This window comes from Exophiala mesophila (genome assembly GCF_000836275.1).
Source record: "Exophiala mesophila strain CBS 40295 unplaced genomic scaffold supercont1.2, whole genome shotgun sequence".
NCBI lineage: Eukaryota > Fungi > Ascomycota > Eurotiomycetes > Chaetothyriales > Herpotrichiellaceae > Exophiala > Exophiala mesophila.
Window position 1 is genome coordinate 3686390 of NW_015622505.1, and position 20037 is coordinate 3706426.

A 20037-nucleotide genomic window follows, 5' to 3' on the forward strand; every position below is an offset into this window, starting at 1 on the left:
TCGATAGCCTTGAAAATCAAGCACGTGGCTCGGTTGAACCCCGTTCCAGATACTTTATGATCACGTGATATATACTTTTCGAAGTTCCGAAACAACTTCTGCCTGATGATCCCAACACCACCACCCACCCTTACGAGCGCCCGAGCTTTATCTATCCCCACCTCGTCATCGCTGGCAAAGTTTAAAACAAGCACAGTGGGATCTTCAGAAAGAAAGTCATGATTGACGAATGCATCGACATATCGCGCCATCAACACGGAAACGTCTTTATCAGCTTTGGTGAAGCAGGCTAATGAACCTCCTGTTGAAATGTCGAACGTCAAAGAGGTACGCTCTAAACCATTCTCATGCCTGAGATGCTTCGAGCGGAAGGTCAAATGCGACAAGCAAAGCCCATGTTCCAACTGTACAAGGTCAAAGGCCGAATGTACCTTCAGAATCCCGCCCCCTTCGCGCCGCAGAAAGAAAAAACCAGCAGAAGAGGCCCTACTAGAGCGACTGAAGCAGTATGAGGCTCTTTTGCAAAGCAAGGGTATTCATGTCGACCAGCTCCCAGTGTCCGGCCCGTCCACATCGGATGAAGTCTCGTCAATGAATAATGTCCCTGTACCTAGTCCTGATTGTGGCTTGTCTGGCCGCGTTGCCCCTCATCTCGCCGAGGGCTCAAAGTCCGGCGTGCTGTTCACGGAAGGCGGTCAATCACGATTCGTCGAGAATATTTTGTGGACGAGTGTATCAAATGAGGTATGATTCTTTATCAGCACTGAAGGCCACCTCGGTCTCTAGTCGCTGCTTCTCTGCTACAACACCCCCGGCTGACTTGACCTGATTTAGTTTCGACCCAAAGCAGCCCTCGCAGAATATTCGGACGACGAGGGCGACTCCCAGTCTGAAGCCGAAAATGGTACCGATTTCCTGTTCGGCATCACCCCTTCATCCAGCAATAATCAGCTTCAGACTTTCCACCCAACTCACGACAACATATTCAAGCTTTGGCAAATATTCCTCGACAACATCAATCCTATGACAAAGCTCATTCATCAACCATCCCTGCATCAAAGTCTTGTGGCAGCAGCAACACGTCTGGACCGCGTGCCAAAAGGTCTGGAATGCTTGATGTTTGCAATCTATACCCTTGCAGTGTTTTCCATCTCAGACGAAGAGTGCACCACCCAACTTGGTGAGGGTCGCAAGCCGCTACTCGCTCGCTATCGATACGCAACAAGAATGGCTCTATCCAAGGCCAGATATATGAGCACTTCGGATCTTCAAGTGCTGCAGGCATTCTTGTTCTATTTGATTTCGATGCGCGAAGACTATGACTCACGAACACTATGGACTTTGTCTGGAGTTGCAAGTCGGATTGCACAGGGCATGGGTCTTCATCGCGATGGATCCAGCATCGGCATCCCACCGTTTGAGTCAGAGTTACGTCGACGTGCTTGGTGGCAACTTTCTATCCTCGACTTCCGTTCCGCAGAACTCAGCGGGTCCGGGCGGTTTGGCGATTTCGGCATGTCCAATGTCCGCATCCCTGCAAACGTGGACGACGCAGATATGTGGCCAGGAATGACTGAAGCGCCAACTCCTAAAACTCGGCCTGGGGAGATGATAGCGTGTCTTCTGAGATGTGAGTTCGGCAACTTCTGGAAAGAGAAGCTTAGGCAGAAGAGCATGCTTGGCATCGATGAGCTACGACTGGTGGCGCCTGGCGGTATGAGCTTGGCAGAACGTGACGCGAATGTCGACGAGCTCGAACGACGACTGGAAGACAAGTTCTTGAGGTATTGCGACCCGTCCGTGCCTCTTCAGTTCCTGGCCATCATAATTGCCCGAGGAGCGGTGGCCAGTATGAGGTTAATGGCCCACCACCCTCGAAAATACGCAAAGGCAGAAGATGTGCCTCCACACGAACAAGCCTTGCTCTGGCGAATCGCCATCCACTTGCTCGAGGCTGACAACCTAGTGCATTCATCGAAGCAGCTCAAGAGATTTACTTGGCACAGCCGCTCTTACTTCATCTGGCAGGCCTTGATATATGCCTTGCATGAGCTGGCGTCCAAAACTTTAGGAGACGAGGTTGATCGTGCCTGGGAACTGGTGGATGAAGTCTTTCTTCACCACCAGGAATTTACAACCTACAATCGAAAACCCCTCCTTGCCGCTGTCGGCAGTCTGTGCCTCAAAGCATACGCTGCCAGAGAAATGGCTCTTAGACAGAGCAGCAATGGAGTATTGCCGACTTCTACTCCGGACTACATTCTTTCTCTACGGAAACAGCGACTTTCAGGCCCGTCACTGCGGACCGACACTGACCAGAAAGACTGGGAGCTCAAGGTGGCTTTAGAGGAGAGTAATGGCAAATTCATAGACGCCTTGTCTGATATCCGGCCACCGCATTATCCTGGCCCCCAACCATCTAGGAGAGCTGGGCCAGAAGTCAGCGGATTGCAGGCGAATTCATCATACCAACCCCAGCCTCTTGGGCCGGACAATGTCATGTTTGCTCCAGACCCAGTGCTGATGCAAGATGTCGTCCTGGATGATGGAACCATGGACTGGGCGCAATGGGATGCTCTCATGGAAGATTTCGGCATGGGCCAAAATTCCGTAGACCCTGACCAACAGCTCTCCGCTCCGAATTACGATCCTCTACCCACAGGTCCCGGTCGTGGATTCTGATTGCTTGGCCTCTCTGGCATTCGACACCTGACATGTATTTCAGCAGTTCTCCCAAAAGACTGGGAGATTGGTGTTTTATATAGCGCTTCACCACTCTACTACTACATTGATGAATCACGATTCTTGTCTCCCCCCTATCTTTGCGGTCGCTATTCCGTGCAATATTGTTGTGAGATGAGACGCAGGGCTCATGGTTTTAGAGACAAGATATTTATTATACCTTGGAACAGCACCAATCACCTCCACTGTAGGGTCCAACTTAAATGTATCAAATCCATGGCAATCATGGAGCAACATCAACGATTGGCTTTCAGATACCAGCATTTGACTTTATATAGACCTTTAAATGAATGATCGGTCGACACGTGCCTGGGGGCGAAGAGCTGGAATGCGGACTGATGAGTCATCCGTTGCTTAACCATATTGGTACCACCATTAACGCCAACCTCCATCAGCCTCACCAGTCTTACATTCAGCCAGCACATGGGTACTCATAGTGGCCTGATCGATCATTCCAAGGCTACCATGCACCATCGACGAGGAGGATTAATCGTCGACGACGACCATGGACCCTCTTAGCGTGGCTGCCAGTGTCATAGCGGTGTTGCAGGCCGCCAACGCGATTATCTCAGTGTGCTATGATTTCAAGGCCATCTTGAGGGATGGGGCGCCATGGGGTCTGGGCCAGGTCCTCGGCGAGATGCAGGATCTTCGCAGTGTTCTCGAGTCACTGGTGAGACTCACTGAAGCCACCTCTGAAAAATCCAGTTCTTCTGCCTCCTCAATCGCTGCAAGCCATAGGAGACCGCCTTTGGAGTTGCTCTGCGACCCAGACCGTGGTCCCCTAGTGGCATGTGCTCGCGAGTTGAAGGCTCTAGACACTCTCATCACGTCAAGTTTTGATAGCAGGTCGGGCTCCAAAAGAAGGGCATTGATGCAAGCCGTGGGATGGCAGGTTAAGGAGAAAGAGGTTAGAATGGCATTGGAAAGAGTCACCCGTTGCAAGAATACTCTGGCACTTGCCATGACTGTCGATCAGGCGTATGTGTTTCCTTGCTCCTCGTCCTTTGAACTCGTCGCAATCAAGCCTCAGTCGATCCCCAATCGTCTCTCAGCCTGATCCTGACTCGATGCAGAGAATTGCTCATCGACATTCAAGACATGACGGCTTCACTGAAGCTGTCAATGAGTGCTGTGGAAGCCGATCTCGATGGATTATTGAACAACATGAAATCTCGGGAACTAGGTATGATGCAATGTCGACTTTCCGTCTTTTCTGTCTGAGATCCAAACATCTGGACTCGAAACTGAGCCTTCCTCTTTGATAGATGAGCGGCAACGAGCCATACTCCAATGGCTCTCACCTACTGATCCACTAGAAAGCCATGAAGCTGCACTTCGCTTACATCAGTCTGGCACCAACAGCTGGTTCACCAGATGTGTTGAGTTTAAGAGTTGGTTTGCCAGCAACCGCTCATTTCTTTGGCTCAGCGGCTTCCGTGAGTGAACAAATTGCCCCTGGCATGATCATGATCTCACGCTGACGACGTTGGCCCTTGACTAGCCGGCGCGGGCAAGACGGTGCTATTGTATGCCGAGATCCTGGCTCTTCATCCACGTGGATATCATACAGGCTAACGACAACTACTTAGTTCAAACACAGTCGCATATCTATCAGCAACTCTGCAAGAGCAGAAGAGTACTTCAAATCTAGCGTTCTTTTATTGCGACTTCCGCCGACCTAAATCACAAGACGTGGCCAATCTTCTCGGCTCCCTAGTAGCACAAATATGCTCGAGGACAAACACATTCCCTTCTCTCCTTGAACAAGCCTTTGATCAGAGTCATTCTGGTCCCCCCGGCCAAAAGAAGCCACCCACGCTAGCTGTTCTACAAAGCTGCTTGGAGTCATTTGCCGCCCAGTCAGACCTGATCTTGCTCGTCGATGCCATTGACGAGTGTCAGCAAAGAAGCGACGTCTTTGAATTCTTTGCCGCGCTCCGAACATCATGTTCGAATGTCAGAGTCTTGCTGACGAGCCGGGAAGAAGCAGAGATTGAGTCTGGGCTACACTCGTTCGACCACTTCCGCATCGAGGGTCACTTGAACGAGGTCAACGATGATGTTCAAGCTTATGTAGCCCACCGTCTGTCTTCAGATCGAAATCTCCAGTGGCTGAATGATTCAATCAAAGACGAAATCGCGAATCAACTGATGCGAAAATCAGCTGGAATGTAAATACAACATTCCCTTCTTCCCCTTTGCTTTTCGCAATAAATCGTGTTTTGATTGACTGACGGGGCTAGGTTTCGCTGGGTCCAATGTCAGATCGACGCAATTGGAAGCCTACGTACAGTCAAAGCAATTCGACTAGCCCTAAGAGAACTCCCCAAAGGACTCGACGAAACCTACGACAAAATCCTAGGAAAAGTCAGTTCCTCGGACATCGAAATAGTCCGCAGAATCTTGGTATGGATATCCTTCACCATGCTCCCCTTAACCCTAAGGGAAGTCCATGAAGCAATCGCCATTGAAGTCGGCCTCGATGAATTAGATGAAGATTCTCGCCTCCGCAGCCCTCAAGACATCCTCGATCTATGCGGCAGCTTAATCAGCCTGTCAGAAAGTGGACATGTTCGACTTGCACATCTGTCGGTACGAGAATATCTACTTTCATCATCCATCAAGCGGCATCCCACCCTGTCCGTCTTCGCCTTAGACGACACCAAATCCAACCATGAACTCGCCCTCAATTGCCTCACATACCTCTCCTTCCGAGACATGAGAACTGGACCATGCACGACTGCGCAAGCATACACCGAAAGAATCATCACATTCCCACTCATTGGCTACGCTGCACTCTGCTGGACGTATTTTGTCCGAAGAACAACCGCCGACTCTCAACTCCGACGACTGATCAGCGACTTCTTCAGTCCTCGATCTAGATCGACATTCATGTCTTGGGTTCAAATCATCAATGCATCCAACGAAGCACAATGGAATTTCTACCCCCATCACGCCACCCCACTATACTATGCAGCGTCATTCGGACTTATTGATACTGTCAAAGACATCATTCAAGATACAGAGGTTGATTTAGATGCGCCGGGAAGTCGGTTCGGCGGAACCGCATTGCATGCAGCGGTGTTGAGGGAACATATCGAGGTGATGGAACTGTTGTTGGCTGCGGGTGCCAATCCAAACCAAGCGGATTGGAATCTAGTCAGTCCGCTCCATTCGGCGGCGCTTTATGGGAGTGAGAAGGTGATCAGAGTGTTGTTGGATCACGGTGCTTCGGTGGAAGCGATGGATTCCGAGGGCAGGACGCCGCGTGACTGGGCTCTCAACGGTTGGGAACCTGACGCTCAACGTCTCGTTTTGCGCGCAGCTGAGGCTAAGCTGCGCGTCGTGAAATCCCAGGAGGAGACTTCAAAGAAATCAGATATTTTGTCTGTGTCTGGTCGCTTGGCTAGTCAGTCGAAGTCATCCTCTAATTTGACTATTGGACTTGGCTCTGGCACTGGGTCTGTCTCTGTACACGACCGAGACAGCGCAGGATTGTCAGTTCCGTCAAACACGTCGAGACGGAGGAGTTCTAGGTCAAGAATCGGAGATCAGGCAGAATCAGTGGCAGGGTGAGCTTGTGGTTTTGGATATCATGAGCATTTAAATGGTCAGGGTGAGCAGCCTTGTGCATGTATGTGAAAGAAATGATGTGATGTTTAGAGAATAGCAGAGGAAGTCAAAGTCAATACGATCAATTAGATGGATTCTCGAACCGGGACTGCCTGCTTGCTAGTCTGTTAGACTTCCACCAACGCCATGGTTTTGTCAAATCTTATACAAAACGCCAAATGTGGTTCGCTGCCATGTTGTAAGCCGCCCAATGAATGCACCTGACATTTGACCAAGAGATCTATCTATTTGTACAACTCAACCAACATCTTCATTGAGACAAAGAGCACTTCAGTTGATGCTCGTGGGCTGTCTTCACGTCCAGCCTTCAATCATCCAGAGGCTTTGGATCGTCTGTACGGTACCACTCGCCGTTGAACGCGTTGATCAGCCACGTGCTCAATTTGTCGTAGACGATGTGATTGGCATTGTGAAAGTAGATACTATGATCACTGTCAGGGAAGAAATGGACATCGTAGTTCTCGATCCCTCCAAGATCAAACTTGTCCAACAGGGTCAATGTGTTCTGCATGTGGACATTGTCATCGGCCACACCGTGCATGATGAGGAAACGAACATTTTGGGACAGGGCCGTGACATTGGAAATGGCGGTGCGGTCGTAGCCATCCGGATTGTGTTGTGGTGTACGCATGTAGCGCTCAGTATAGATCGAATCATAAAATCGCCAGTCGGTGACGGGTGCGACGGCCATGCCGTACTGGAAAGTGTTGCCAGCATCGGTTTCGAGGACTTTCAAAGTCATGAATCCGCCATAAGACCAGCCCCAGATCGCCATGCGATTCGCGTCCACGTAAGATTTGGCCGCCCACATCTTGGCCGTCTCGATCTGGTCCCGTGCTTCATACTTGCCCAGTTCATTGCGGATGATGGTACGCGCCTTGCGGCCGATGAAGCCTGTCCCCCGCCCATCGACAGTGACTACAATGTAGCCTAAAGATGAGGCAATAAAGGATTGAAAGTCGACATGAAAGCGGCGATTGACCATTTGGGAGCCTGGACCACCATAGAGATAGAAAAGTACGGGATATTTCTTTTTGGGATCGAAGTGGGGAGGTCGACGTTCCACTACTTGGAGGGTAACGCCGTCAACGGTGACGTTCTGGAAGACTTGGTGAGGAAGTTCGTGGCTGGCAGCCATGGCGGCTAAATCCTTGTTGTCTTCAACAACTTGCTCAATTTTCTCGGGATTAGGCGCCGTGGAGACGACCTTCTGGTAGGGGATGCCAGGCCCGGCATATTGGAGATTGATATATCCGGAGCCAGACGAAAATGATGCGTCCCAGTAGCCCGGTTCGTGGTCTGGAACGAGCGAGTGAAAGGCTGAGCCATTGAGCTGAACACTATACAGATGTCGCTGGGTGGGTGCCTGCACGGTTCCGATGAAATATACAATGTTGTTTTTCAAGTCGACCGCCTTTGGGCCGCCGTCGACCTCCCATTTTCCTGTTGTCAGAGAAAGCGGAGTGGAGGTATTGAGGGGGGAGAAATATGCCAAGTGAACCCTATCCTCAGAGATGATGGTGTCAACATAACCGTCAAGCTCGCGGCCATGTTTCAGATCGGCTGGGATGTAAGTCATATGTTGGGTTGGTTCGAGCCAGCCGCCATCGATGTCCCTGAGATCGATGGTGCGGACGGTCTGTCCTGATCGAGTGACGACGTCGACCAAAAGAATCCTGACACGATCGCTTTCGCGGTTAGACTCGGAGATAAGAACTTTGCCCTGATCGGCCCAAAGCACATTGTAGATGATCCGGTCATTGTCAGGAAAACCTCCATCAATTTTCACCTCAAACACTTCCTCCTTGTCGATATCATAAAACAACATGTCAACCGTTGGATTTGGAGCTCCAGCCTTGGGATATTTTATCTGTTTGACCTCGGGGTAATGTTCGAGGCCTTCAGGGGGAGTCTTGCCACTGGGGCGGGAAACAAAGAACTGGACAGGATATTCTGGGACGGAAGTTTCATTTGTCCGCAGGAAAGCAACGTATTTGCCGTCTCTGGCCCACCACGTAGCGGTGTCGCTTGCAAAAACCTCCTCCTCGTAGACCCAATCGGGGATGCCGTAGAAGTATTCCGGTCCACCATCTTTGGTAATCTGGGTGACTTTGGTCGAGGCCAATTCTCTCAAGAATAGGTTGTTATCTCGAGTGAAAACGATGGCGGCGCCGTTTGGTGACCAAGTAGCCAATTGAACTCTTCCTTTGGGATTGGCCGGATCCAACGGTTCAACACCCTGACTCTCAACATTAAGAATATAATATTGTCCGATGGCAGAATGTCGGAAGACTTTTTCTCTCCCGGTCTGAATGAGGACATGTTTGTGGTCGGGACTGACCCAGAATTTATCGGTAAATTTTCTTTCACCATCAACGGTGATCCAGCCACTCTTTTGCAAGGTTTTGCTCTCGATTCCGGTCAGTGATGCGTTCATGTTGCGAATATCTTCGATGACGATGAAATCCTGCCCTGGTCGATTGTACTCCAACAACAGTCCGTCCTCACCATTGGGGCCGGCGATCCAGGAAAGCGGAGCGCTTCTGGGTGACCATTGTCCAGACTGAATTTGTTCAAGAGTGACTTTCTTCCCCGTGCTCTTGACAGGGGTCTCGGCGTCGTAGCTTAGAGTAGAAGAATGTTTGTAACGGCCGCCCGAGATAAAAATAAGAATGGCAAAGGCCCAGCCAATGACTGCAACAACGGAGACGATCCAAATAGCTCGGCGGAGAGCATTGGACATGTGTTGACTGGGAACGCCAGAGTCTTTGGTCTTTAGAGAGGGCAGCTCAGGGTCGCTATCGTCGTCGCGATATCGTGAGGGAAGGGAGGACTGTTCCTTTGAGGAATAGACTGAGTTGAGGTTCTCGAGGACGAGCGATGTGGTGGAGATACTCGAGATTGAGTCTTGTGAGCGCCGGGCTTCTCGAAGTACATTTGGGGGCTCTGGACTATCGATCAGTCTTTCCCGCTCATGATCTGGCCCCTCGTCGACGCGAGCCATGCTGGAATACGGTAGAATCTGTCGAGCTGCACCAGCTCTGAAGATATCCACCTTGAATGGGAGGGAAGTGGAGGTGGATTGAGAGCGGTTGTCGAGATGAGGTCTTGCAAGACCACTATCCACACATGGTGGACGAAGTGTGAAAGTTGAGACAGCACTCGCGAGGTCCTTGTCTCTGCTGGGAGCCACGGATCGTCTTTTGCGCGGCGAGGGGACAGGGAAGTCTGGGGAGCGCAGGGTTGTGATGATCTGGAGAGGGCGTGGTCCCTGTGGGGAGGCGTGAGAGGTTGATGGAAGGGGGGACGACGAGTTCAGCGCAGGCGCAGGCGCAGGCGTCATGTTGTGCCAAGCTTGGGTGCAAGGGCACAGGGGGCAGGTGCAACCGGGGTTTGGCTACGGAGTACGCTATAGTGACTTCCTCATCACCTTTTGCTGAGCAAGGGTCGTGCTTGCATTTCTTGACTTGCATTTCAACACGCCGTGCCTCCCTTCTACGGACGCTGACGTGGACACGACTCTGTATTATTCTTCAATGCCTGACCAGCCTTGTGTACTCTGAAGAAACTGTGGCCATTGTTTGCGGCATCGACTCGATGTTTCGTTGCGATCTGAAATGGTTGCGTTCATTGCTTTGCCGGATGCGGATGCTGCCAAACCTCGTCACCACGCAGCCATGGAGAAAATTGGTCGATAGGGTCTAGACGTCTAGACATCTTGTCACTCCATCGCCATTGGTGCCCCTTTCTTCGTATATACAATATTTTATTGCGAGATGCTATCTATGCACTATCTATGCACAACCATGCTTGCTCAGACAAAAACCGTGCGCAATGACAGTTGAGCAGCAATGCGATATCAGTTGAAGGCCTGCAAAATCATTGCCCTGTTTCGTCATCATCGTCATCATGATCATGAGCCGATCATCCCTCCATGCTGGCTGATGCGGCTGCGGGTCATATATCTTCATTAGTCGCTAAGGACGGCTCTGAGCATGGCCAGGAAAGATTCTCGGAGTTTCAACACCTCGCTGACATCCGGCTTGACCGGTTCGCCCGCAGTTCGGCGGAGTCGATCCTGAGCCTTCTTCCGTCGTCGACGCTCGGCACCAATAGGGTCGAGGTCGTCCTCCGCCTCTTCCTCGTCAGTTTCGTCATCATCCTCGTCCTCTTCAATTTGAAGGTCTAGAAGATCCGTCTAGAGGGAATTGGTTAGTACTGTGTCACGTCGGTCAGGCGTTGTACTCACTTCGTGCAATCCGAAATCACTGCTTCTGAACGACGACAGCCCAGGCATACCATCAGCGGAGCTGGTCGATCCTTCGGCTGCCATTTTCTGCCGTGTCTTATCGCTGTGCCACTTCTTACGCGCTTCCTGCCACTGGATCAACGCATTGATCTCACTAATGGCCTTCTCCTTATCAATCGTCCCCATATCCAGCGCACCTTGAAATATCGCGTTCATGTCGAGCTTGCCCCCCTTTGGTCCTTTTCTCAAAAAGTCCAAAATATCCTCGATCCAGCCCATCAGCGCAGTGAAGAGACCGTTGTCGTGGATGTGGACTTCATGAATGAACTTGTACAGGTTGTGTTCGTGGCGTGCACACAGGTCGATGAAACTTTGGACAGTCTGGTTGGGATCTGCCGACACGTCTTGCCGCTGCGCCGTCTCCACAGTCTTGATCGCGTCCTCGGCAAATTGTGCAAAGTCTGTGATACTGTTGTACACGTTGGCTGACTTGTAGACTCGAATCAAGGGCTCGTAGAAGATGGTAAAGAGATCCCGGAAAAGTTGGAGCGTGGTCGGTTCCTCGATCATCTTAGCCATCATATCCTTATCCCGTTGTCGAGTCATCAGCTTTAAAAGTTGTTTCAATTGCGAAAACATCTCTGCGCCTTGCTTGAGTTCCTCGTCTGCGTTCTCCACGGCGCTGTTCCACGCTACGTAAGCGTTGAACACGCGCTGGATCTGAGTAGACGTCAAGTCGGGCTGGAACTTTTCCGACCGCAGGATTGCCACAACCAAGTCGACCTGCTCATTCTCTGCCTCGGCACGAAGCAAGAGCTTGGTCTCCTCGTCGCTGTTTACAAAATCTTTCAGCTTGTTGGTAAGGACAGAGTCTCCAACCCTGGCAACAAGATCATCAATGGATCTTTGGAATTGACGGATGCCATCGCTGAGAGTTTGCGCAAAGATTCTCTGCAGTAGCGAGCGAGCTCCAAATGGCTGGGCCAGGAACAAGTCGAGAACGCCGGACATGACAGCGGCAGGGTTGGAAATTCGAATGACATTCTTGAGGACCGTGTATGGCACGAGAGAATGTATGCGCTTGGCTTGGGCGAACAGTTCAGGCGAGTTATCTTCGGCAAGGAAAAGATGGTATATGGTGGCGGCGACTTCGATGCGGAGCCATTCGGCGAATTTCTGGTACTCGGGACTGAGGTCGTCCAAACGCTCCTTGCTGCGGATCTCTGCAAAAAGCTTGGTGAGACCGTTGCTTTCGACTATGTTTCGCCGGAACTGCTCCATGTAGGTGTCAAGCTCGGCGGCTCGCTGACGGGCAATGTCGTAGAAGCGTCGTTGCTCTTCCAGACGTCGTTCGTCCATCTCTTTCCGTCGGTCAACGTCCTCGAGTTCCTCCTCGTTAAGTTTGACCGGTTGAAGGGTCAGGAATTCGTTCATCGACTTGGATCCGGCGATCTGGGGATTCTGCAACAAGGTGCGGAGAAAGGCCCTCAGGGACACACGCTGGTTTTCGCGGTGTAGCCTGATGGGTTGAGGGCTGACACTCCGGTCTCGAGACAGACTGACCCGGGGAGAGGCACGCCCCCTAGGCGAGCCTGTGCCAGATCCGACACTCAACGAATTGCCAGATTTGAGGCGACGGTGAGCAGACAGCATTGCTCTCGAAGAGCTAGTGTCGTCTAGACTCGCCTGAGTAGACACCGAGGAGACTGAGGAAGCATCGTCATCGGCACCTGACCCGAGAATTGTGGCGGTTGCAGACTTGTTTTTTCGAGGAAGAGGAGGGAGAACTTTGCCAGGCATCTCTGTCCGGAGTCTCTTTTGCAGTCTGGCAAATTCTCCATAACGGCGACCTACATAGTGCTCGGGCTGGTTCTCTCGCTTGACTCTGATCAAGAACTCGGCGTGTTGGTGATATCGGACGGTGCGTTTGACCGAGGTCATCCTTACGGCGGCGACATTGACGTCCCAACCATGAATGAAATTGCCCTCTGGCTGATTGACGACCAGGCCTTGTTCATTGGCACCTCGCTCCACCACCTCCATTTCAGAAAAGCGAATTCTCTCTTCATAGCCCGAGGCAGTGGGAATACCCGAAACCATCATCAGTTCGATCAACTTCTCACATTTCTTGGCCAGCTTCCTTCTTTTAGTCTCTTCCAGGCGATCTTCAGAGGAGGAGATGTATTTGCTCGCGAAAGACTCGAGAAAGACTTGCAACTTGTCCTGCCAGAATTCCTTCTCTTTTGCCTGGTTGAGGAAGGGGAATTTGCGGACATGATTAACAAAAATGTGACGGAGAATGGGCAATTCTGAGTCCATGGGTGATATCTCTCCAAATTCCGAACGGAAGGGGGCACCAAAGCGTTGTAAAGCGGTGGGACTGTTGAGTTCAGAGATCTCGCTATGAACTTGAGAAGCAATGAGTTCGCGTTTCAGGTAATGCTCTTGCTTCCCTGTCAGCAGATGCCCTGGTGGAGGCAATGAGGTCTTGCTGGTGGCCGCGTCATCCTGAGTGCCGGGTAACTTGACGCTGCCATTGCTCAGCGAGGTCGTCGTTGGCGGTGGTCGGGAGGGTAATGTTGTTGTCGACATGGCTCTGAGGAGGAATGTCGTGGGGAGGAGGGAGGGTTCCAGTGATGGTGAGGGAGGCAGGAGAGATATGAATGTGGTTTCTGCTCGAATAAAGAATGCTGCAGGACAAGGCTGACTGGGGAAAGTCAGGTAAGGAGAACGATCTGCAAGGTTTGTATGGTACAATTGGGTCTGATCGACCTAAGATGCAGATTATCGTTCTCGTTACGCGGCTGGTGGTAGTGACGGGATCAAGCGCGGAAACATGTCACGCAGGATTACCGTCGAGGCCTGGTGGCACCGCTTGAATGATGTTGCGATAATCACGATCTTGATGTCGATATGTCGATGGCTGGTATGCCTTGTGACGCAGCAAGGTGGCTGACCTCAAAAAGTTGAAGATCTGGAGAAAACACACTCACGGAATAGTTGATCAGATGAACATATTTCCTGGCAGACTCGTGATTGAGGAGAGTGGAATTGTGGTGGTGGATGACTTCATACATTATTATCATTGGCAAAATGTACCAGGTAACTTGGAGGCTGCGTCATGGTGGTCCTGCTGTGTGTCTGGTGTCTGGTGGCTGCCGCCCCTCGCCTCCTCCAATTCTCAACCTGGGGCCGAGGGGCTTGTGTAGCCTTGGCAGCTAAGGGCCTGGAGCCTGGAGGCTGAAGGTTATAGGTTACAGGTTACAGGCTATAGGCTGCATGCGCCCAGAGAGAGTCGCAAGCAATGACGATGACTCGTACCGTAAGTTAGCTGAAAGTTTAGCGGCATCCCACCAAAGTTGCGCGCATTATGGTGCCTAACCTGGTCAAGTGCGGTGGTCGTACCAGGCACGTAAGACACTCATCTACCTGGCAATCTGTAGGTACTTAATCGTCGCCTAACAATGCATGTACATGTTTGTCTTTTAGCGCATAGATACTACCTACGATTGCTGCACATGCGATTCGAAGTATATACGGAGTACATGAGGACGCGTAACTCGCCAGACAATTACCTATTGCTATTTTAAGGTCCAAAATAGAATTTAAAGTCTGTGAGTCTGTGCCACGGTGAATGGTAAATGCCTATTCGCATGTACAACAATTCGCTCTCATGTCCTGGCGGTGCCTGGATACCTAACCACCTAACTTACCCCTCTGCCCCTCCACGCCCTGCCCCTCAGCCCTCTAATACGATGCGAGCCCTTCAGCATCTCACTTATTAGCGCCTAACTTCCTGGTTGGCTTCTGGTCCCACATTATTGTCTGGATGAACACACAGTGATTACGACGACAGCTCTTGGGGTCCCTTGGTATCTGCACACTCCGTAACTTGAAACGTTGAACCGTTTGGGTCTGCTCGTCACTACTGTGTGTTTTGTCTCGGCGGTCAAGAAGCCCAGCCCTCTGTTCCCTGTCCTGCTTCGTCGTGCTGTTCCTGGTGCCACACTTTCCGCCTACGTTCAAGAACCACGTGACATGTTATGGAACAGGGTGAACAGTTGCTTTGAGATAGTGGAAAAGCTGCTGCTACTTGGAGCGTGACTGGTCCATCGACATTACAATGTATACACCAATTTCTGTCCACTGACTTTGTCATGTCTCAACAGATCAAGTCCTTCAATCACATTTTCGAGGCCCTTGCCCACTTTTGGCGGGTGAGGCTTGATGCGGCCTTGCGCCAGAAGAGGTTCCACCTCCTTCAAATACTCCTTCATGAATTCAAAGTCTTCCCTGGTATCGTCCATTCTGAACGTGAATTTTCGGACAGGCTCACCCATTGCAGTGTAGCCCAATGAAAATGTCATCTTGACGTCATCTCGAGGAAACTTGACGCCGAGAATCGTTCCATACGTTCCTCCAGGCGCAATCACATCAGCACAGATCTTGGCCGACGGCTCGAGGGAGATGGTATCCCACACTAGTTTGAGGCTGTTGTTGGTGTATTTTTTGATCTTGTCTGCGACATCCGGGTCTCGGTAGTCGAATGCCTCAGAGGCCCCGAGAGACTTGAGCAGCTCGAAATTGCGAGGCGACGCGGTCGTGATGACTTTATATCCCGATCTATCAAAGCAGGTTAGTATCTAGTCAGCAGGTAGAGCCGGACCCAAGACCGAGGAGCAGAGGCAAAGGGTTGGTGGATCATACAATTTGGCAAACTGAATACCCAACGTCCCTGTGGCTGAACTTCCACCATAGATGAGAATATATTCGCCGTTCGTGGTTGGGTTGCTGGGACGGTTAAGTCCCATCTGCTGGTATAGACCTTGACCAACGGTGATGAGACCCACACCCAAGGTGGCAGCCTCTTCAAAGGACATATTGTCGGGTATGCGAAGAGCAACATCGGCTTTGACGGCGATGCGCTCAGCAAAAGCGCCATCTTCTGCCTCTAGTTCGTTAGCTCCAGTGGCGAAGCCTAGAACTCGATCACCGATTTTCCAGTCTTTGGTGTAGCCTTCGCCCAGTTCGGCGACGACGCCCGCAAAGTCACAACCGAGCAACAGCCCTTTGCGGTTGGCGAAGTCGACATGCTTCCAATCGGTAGGGTTGAGGGCTACAGCTTTGACGTCCACGTAGACAAAGCCAGGTCGGTGCCGGGGATACGGGCGATCGGTGACGAGCGACGCCTTTCCAGGCTCCCCCTCAAGGACGATAGCTTTTTGGGTCGGCATGATCAATATGGCGAATGCTCGGCGCGATTTGTATAGATAGCAGAAGAGTAAAATGGGCCCACGCTTTTTATATATTCCACGAATGCCCCCTGAACTGATTAAAGAGAGTCCACGGACTTAACGGGCCGCCTACGGATAAAGCACTTTCACTGCGGGTTCAAAAATGTCCGTGAGCGAGTTTTATAGACCACTCCGTATCTCCCCAGCCGAGGTGAAGCTATAGCCCCACTTGCTTAATAAACTATCTTCATTATTTCCCTGCACTGGTACTTTCCCGAAGCCCTTGATATTGGGCGGGGGTGATGCCGACCCTTGTAGACTCTTCGGCGGGATGATTCCATTGCAATACTACTGCAGCGACAACATATTACTGTAAATGTATACAGTAACATTCATTGTACCCCAACCATCCACACATATGCTCCACAGGGGTCTTGATTCAGCTGATTGAGGGGAAAGACGCTTGAAACCTTGCACACTGATTTTTCACGACGAGTAGTAACTACGCCATAGTCCAGCAACTTGGTTGAGACCCATGGGCCGAATATTCACAATCCAGCAATCTTACAAATTGTATACTTGTGCTGAGGGGCTCTGTTGCAAAAAAGTTAACATGTCGACTCTGATTGGATAGGATCACCCCGACCAGGGTGATAAGACTCCACTATGACTGGGTGTGATGACATATTGCGCCTGCCGACACTTGTACATCCGAGCAAATGCCGATTATCTTATCTCTTGGCAAGTTTGTTGCATTTCGACCTGGGGTTGCAAATCCCAGATCAAAATTTATTATGTTGGCGGATCAAATCATTCCATCGCCGCTCAGCCTGCGACCAATCTCTAGACTCTGGTCGATAGATCCATAAGAGACCATGGTTCGCAAACTCAAACATCATGAGCGCAAGCTCCTTCGTAAGGTTGATTTGATCAACTACAAGTCCGATGGTCTCTCTCACCGCGAAGCCGCTGTTCGACGCCGCTACCACCTTACTCACCCCCTCGACTACAGCAAATACAATGCTTTATGTGGCCGCTTAAGGCAACTTGCACATCTCCTCTCCCTTCTCGACCCTACAGACCCATATCGTGTACAAATGGAGACCGTCATGCTGGAGAAATTACATCAGATCGGCATACTCAAGCAGACTAGACAGCAAGGCGCAGGATTGAGTAGTGTGGAGAAGGATGTCACTGTCTCAGCCTTCTGTCGTCGACGCCTGGGGATCATCATGGTCCGCTCGGGCATGGTCGAGCATGTCAGCACCGCCCACAAACTCATCGAACAAGGTCATGTTCGTGTTGGCACCGACGTCGTCACCGATCCTGCCTTTCTCATCAACAGAGGCATGGAGGATTTCGTCACCTGGGTCGATTCCAGTAAAATCAAGAGGCATGTCTTGCAGTATCGCGAGAAATTGGACGATTTCGATCTGCTATGAGGAAGTTGGAGCACATCGATTTGACTGCATATCACGCAAAAGCTCGTCAGAGAATCATGAGGACAATTCGAGCATTTGCTGAGGTCTCGCCATCCTTCGGCCAGCCGTTCCAGGACAATATCTCCGGCCTCTCCCATCCCTGTGATACGGCCACTTCAAGCAGTATCCTTGATACCGGCCCGCAAATATCAGTTGTCAATTTTGGATGCTCTATTGGAGCAATTCTCTGATCTGGATGGTTCAGTCTCGGCTCACACCAGCCAAGCTCTGCATCTCTGGACGCCTTGGCCAACCAACGACGCAATGCGAAAGCGATTTGTACTTTGACCCAGTCAGACTCGTCTCTACATTGTACGCAAGAATGACTGAGCGTCATTAGCACGCTCACGACTCATGATGAGAGGGATTCTCGCAGTGTTCCCCCCTCAACCTCTACAGTTACAGGGTCAGCGGATCCCTTGTCGACATCCTCGATGGATATGCCGAACATGGACCCCACGTCCACCACTTCCACATCGTTACAGTATCCATAAGGATTTTCATCGAGCCAGTCTGCCGATGATCCAACTTCAAGTCCTCCGACGACATCCACTATGAGTAGACTCACCACTTCCTCCATGACTCCCACCTGGAGCACCAGCATCAGCACAAGCGGTTAGAGTAGTCTAGAATGGAACCAGGAAGCTCTATCATAAATGTACTCTTCCAGAAACGGAAATAGCTCTTCTGCTATCAATATCACTCGGTCATCGATTGATTGACTGGCTAGCTAGCTAGGGATATTTCCAACACTGCTCGACTTGGCAGTACTTTACTATCTGCGTTACATGTTGTGACAAGATGTGGTGAAATGAATGTGCAACTATAAACAGACATCGCAGAGACAGGCTATTCCGTTACCTTGTCCATCAAGAACTTCCGAATTTGTTGTTGCAGAGTGCTTCATCCTTGCGAAACATCGTAGTATCCAACTGAGGACCAGGCTATTCGCCATAGCTTTCCATATTAGCAGTCGTCTTCTTTGAGCTCGTCTTCTTTGAGCTTATCCTAGCATCGTAATCAAGCACAATGGACCCGCAATGTAGAGAAGTATTGTTCACGCTAGGGCCGGTTTTCATCCATGTAGTTGATCCGGTCAAGCTCGCCTAGCCTGTCATGGATTTGCTCCTGGGTCAGAGCCATTCAAGCCGAGAGTAAAGGCTTCTCTTTCACCCAAAACACATCCATTTGTGTTTGTGTTTCGTGTCGTCATTGGCATGCCCCAATTTGTTCCCGTTATGCTGCCCAACCGACTCTTCTTCGGTATCCAGATCCATTCTAAACCGTCTTACGCTCCTTCCATCACAGTCGCCCGTGAAGAACCCCGTCCGAGCATCTCTGGGCCGTAGCCAACGTGGCAAAACCCTTCTGACGAAGCCGCGTAGGCCGCTGTATGCGCGGTCGATCTTCTCGTATTCAAGCCTCCGCGTTTGATTGCTAGTCCAGGTATGGATCGTGTTCAAGCAAGGACGATGAGGCTTGAAGGATTGATCAGACATGCTGGGGAAAGGATCCGTGGAGGCTAGACGTGAATTATGAGGTACTTGGTGAGCCGAATTTGAGTTATTTGAGTTATCTCGGCGCAAAATTGACTGTGTAAATCCGTCGGCAGAAGTTCTAGAGCTAGCGGCTCTCAATGAAGGCGAAGACGACGACTCAGAATCCTCGTTGCGCGAGTATGAGTAGGTGAGAGTGTACGCCAGTTTCTCGTCAAGCCTTGTGCACAAATGCTGCATGTCTTCGGTCGCTGTCGACGGAGAGAAGCTGTTATTATGATGGTCTTCCTGAGGGTTGAGAGAAGGGTGGCGTGTGGCTGTGCGAGAGTTGGAGGATGAATGTGAGGCGCTAGGAAGAGGAGTGAATTCTCGGCTTAGGGCGAGTATGCCGTCGAGGGAGAAGAAGTATTCATTTGTTAAGAGCGTGCGGTCGGCTGTGGTTGCTGAAAGTCTGGAGGTTTTGCGGCGTTTGCTGCTTGACCTTCGGGTTGGTATGATAGGTACCGGGCTAGACGATGGCTTTCGTTGCTGCCGTTTTGTGCGGATGTTGGCCGCAGAGGATATAGTCGTTGTTTCCAAGTGCTGGCTAGCGGACTTGCCTCTCTGCCCATTGAAGTTGGTCCTGCCTTCGACGTCTGGGGGAGCCGTCGTTATAGCAGAATGAAAAGATTCTGTATCGGACTCGCACTCATCGTAGCTTCGCTGTTCAGTCGTGGGCATATTCGTCAATCGTAACATCATGAAACTGGGGTAGGACAGGACTGTAGTCGAGCACTGGTGTTTGCTGGGGGCGAACGTGCAGGCCGAGTAGATTCTGTGGACCTCGGTCGGATTGTCACACTCCCCAAAGGAGGCTCAAAGCAGTGAATTGATGAGGAAGGAAACAGGCAAGTTAAGGGAAGCTGGACAAAGAACAATTTCAGAGGACATGAGAGAGCGCGAAATAAAGGACCGAAGCGAGGGATAATACCATGGCCGTCATTGGAATGGCCTGCAGCAACTGCAAATAGAGGACAATACTGGTGACATTGTTCTTCTTGATATGGTTCTGGCATAGAAAGCTCGACCTGAAAGGCGGAACAAGGTCGTCTTGTACAAAGTGCTAGACCAGCCTTTCGCTTCTAAGCGGAACTAGAATTTAAGATGATGTTCTGAGATCCGCAGTGGAGGGGCGTTGCAGGTATGCAGCCGTGCACGGC

The 20037-nt window shown here is 50.9% G+C and overlaps 7 protein-coding genes across 7 annotated transcripts; 3 read left to right on the forward strand and 4 right to left on the reverse strand.

Moving 5' to 3' along the window:
* Nucleotides 1-86: 86 nt before the first annotated feature.
* PV10_03120 (uncharacterized protein) lies at nucleotides 87-2868 on the forward strand. The gene is made up of 2 exons (XM_016367522.1): nucleotides 87-744; nucleotides 835-2868. Exons 1-2 carry the CDS (start codon nucleotides 310-312, stop codon nucleotides 2680-2682), a joined length of 2283 nt encoding a protein of 760 aa, XP_016227040.1. The 5' UTR covers nucleotides 87-309; the 3' UTR covers nucleotides 2683-2868.
* Nucleotides 2869-3156: 288 nt separating this feature from the next.
* On the forward strand, nucleotides 3157-6455 carry PV10_03121 (uncharacterized protein). Its single transcript, XM_016367523.1, has 6 exons — nucleotides 3157-3723; nucleotides 3819-3928; nucleotides 4011-4181; nucleotides 4247-4271; nucleotides 4335-4916; nucleotides 4989-6455. Exons 1-6 carry the CDS (start codon nucleotides 3248-3250, stop codon nucleotides 6319-6321), a joined length of 2697 nt encoding a protein of 898 aa, XP_016227041.1. The 5' UTR covers nucleotides 3157-3247; the 3' UTR covers nucleotides 6322-6455.
* PV10_03122 (uncharacterized protein) lies at nucleotides 6431-9721 on the reverse strand (the record flags this gene model as incomplete). Its single annotated transcript, XM_016367524.1, has 1 exon — nucleotides 6431-9721. The coding sequence occupies one exon, from the start codon at nucleotides 9719-9721 to the stop codon at nucleotides 6686-6688; it is 3036 nt and encodes a 1011-aa protein (XP_016227042.1). The 3' UTR covers nucleotides 6431-6685.
* A 426-nt stretch (nucleotides 9722-10147) lies between these two features.
* PV10_03123 (uncharacterized protein) lies at nucleotides 10148-13778 on the reverse strand. Its single transcript, XM_016367525.1, has 2 exons — nucleotides 10628-13778; nucleotides 10148-10576 (listed from the first exon to the last, which is right to left on the reverse strand). Exons 1-2 carry the CDS (start codon nucleotides 13217-13219, stop codon nucleotides 10349-10351), a joined length of 2820 nt encoding a protein of 939 aa, XP_016227043.1. The 5' UTR covers nucleotides 13220-13778; the 3' UTR covers nucleotides 10148-10348.
* A 463-nt stretch (nucleotides 13779-14241) lies between these two features.
* On the reverse strand, nucleotides 14242-15995 carry PV10_03124 (uncharacterized protein). The gene is made up of 2 exons (XM_016367526.1): nucleotides 15335-15995; nucleotides 14242-15250 (listed from the first exon to the last, which is right to left on the reverse strand). The coding sequence occupies exons 1-2, from the start codon at nucleotides 15859-15861 to the stop codon at nucleotides 14746-14748; spliced, it is 1032 nt and encodes a 343-aa protein (XP_016227044.1). The 5' UTR covers nucleotides 15862-15995; the 3' UTR covers nucleotides 14242-14745.
* Nucleotides 15996-16690: 695 nt separating this feature from the next.
* PV10_03125 (uncharacterized protein) lies at nucleotides 16691-18235 on the forward strand. The gene has a single exon (XM_016367527.1). The coding sequence runs from the start codon at nucleotides 16737-16739 to the stop codon at nucleotides 17301-17303; it is 567 nt and encodes a 188-aa protein (XP_016227045.1). The 5' UTR covers nucleotides 16691-16736; the 3' UTR covers nucleotides 17304-18235.
* On the reverse strand, nucleotides 18045-19975 carry PV10_03126 (uncharacterized protein). The gene has a single exon (XM_016367528.1). The coding sequence runs from the start codon at nucleotides 19577-19579 to the stop codon at nucleotides 18512-18514; it is 1068 nt and encodes a 355-aa protein (XP_016227046.1). The 5' UTR covers nucleotides 19580-19975; the 3' UTR covers nucleotides 18045-18511.
* Nucleotides 19976-20037: the final 62 nt, after the last annotated feature.

Bases quoted from the DNA above. Each gene is read 5' to 3' on its own strand.
- PV10_03120 (XM_016367522.1), top strand. From the start codon at position 310: ATGTCGAACGTCAAAGAGGTACGCTCTAAACCATTCTCATGCCTGAGA. The intron at 745-834 runs GTATGATTCTTT...GACCTGATTTAG, and splicing joins GGACGAGTGTATCAAATGAG to TTTCGACCCAAAGCAGCCCT.
- PV10_03121 (XM_016367523.1), top strand. From the start codon at position 3,248: ATGGACCCTCTTAGCGTGGCTGCCAGTGTCATAGCGGTGTTGCAGGCC. The intron at 3,724-3,818 runs GTATGTGTTTCC...GACTCGATGCAG, and splicing joins GCCATGACTGTCGATCAGGC to AGAATTGCTCATCGACATTC. The intron at 3,929-4,010 runs GTATGATGCAAT...CCTCTTTGATAG, and splicing joins CATGAAATCTCGGGAACTAG to ATGAGCGGCAACGAGCCATA.
- PV10_03123 (XM_016367525.1), bottom strand. From the start codon at position 13,219: ATGTCGACAACAACATTACCCTCCCGACCACCGCCAACGACGACCTCG. The intron at 10,577-10,627 runs GTGAGTACAACG...AATTCCCTCTAG, and splicing joins GTGATTTCGGATTGCACGAA to ACGGATCTTCTAGACCTTCA.
- PV10_03124 (XM_016367526.1), bottom strand. From the start codon at position 15,861: ATGCCGACCCAAAAAGCTATCGTCCTTGAGGGGGAGCCTGGAAAGGCG. The intron at 15,251-15,334 runs GTATGATCCACC...CTGCTTTGATAG, and splicing joins GGTATTCAGTTTGCCAAATT to ATCGGGATATAAAGTCATCA.
- PV10_03125 (XM_016367527.1), top strand. From the start codon at position 16,737: ATGGTTCGCAAACTCAAACATCATGAGCGCAAGCTCCTTCGTAAGGTT.
- PV10_03126 (XM_016367528.1), bottom strand. From the start codon at position 19,579: ATGATGTTACGATTGACGAATATGCCCACGACTGAACAGCGAAGCTAC.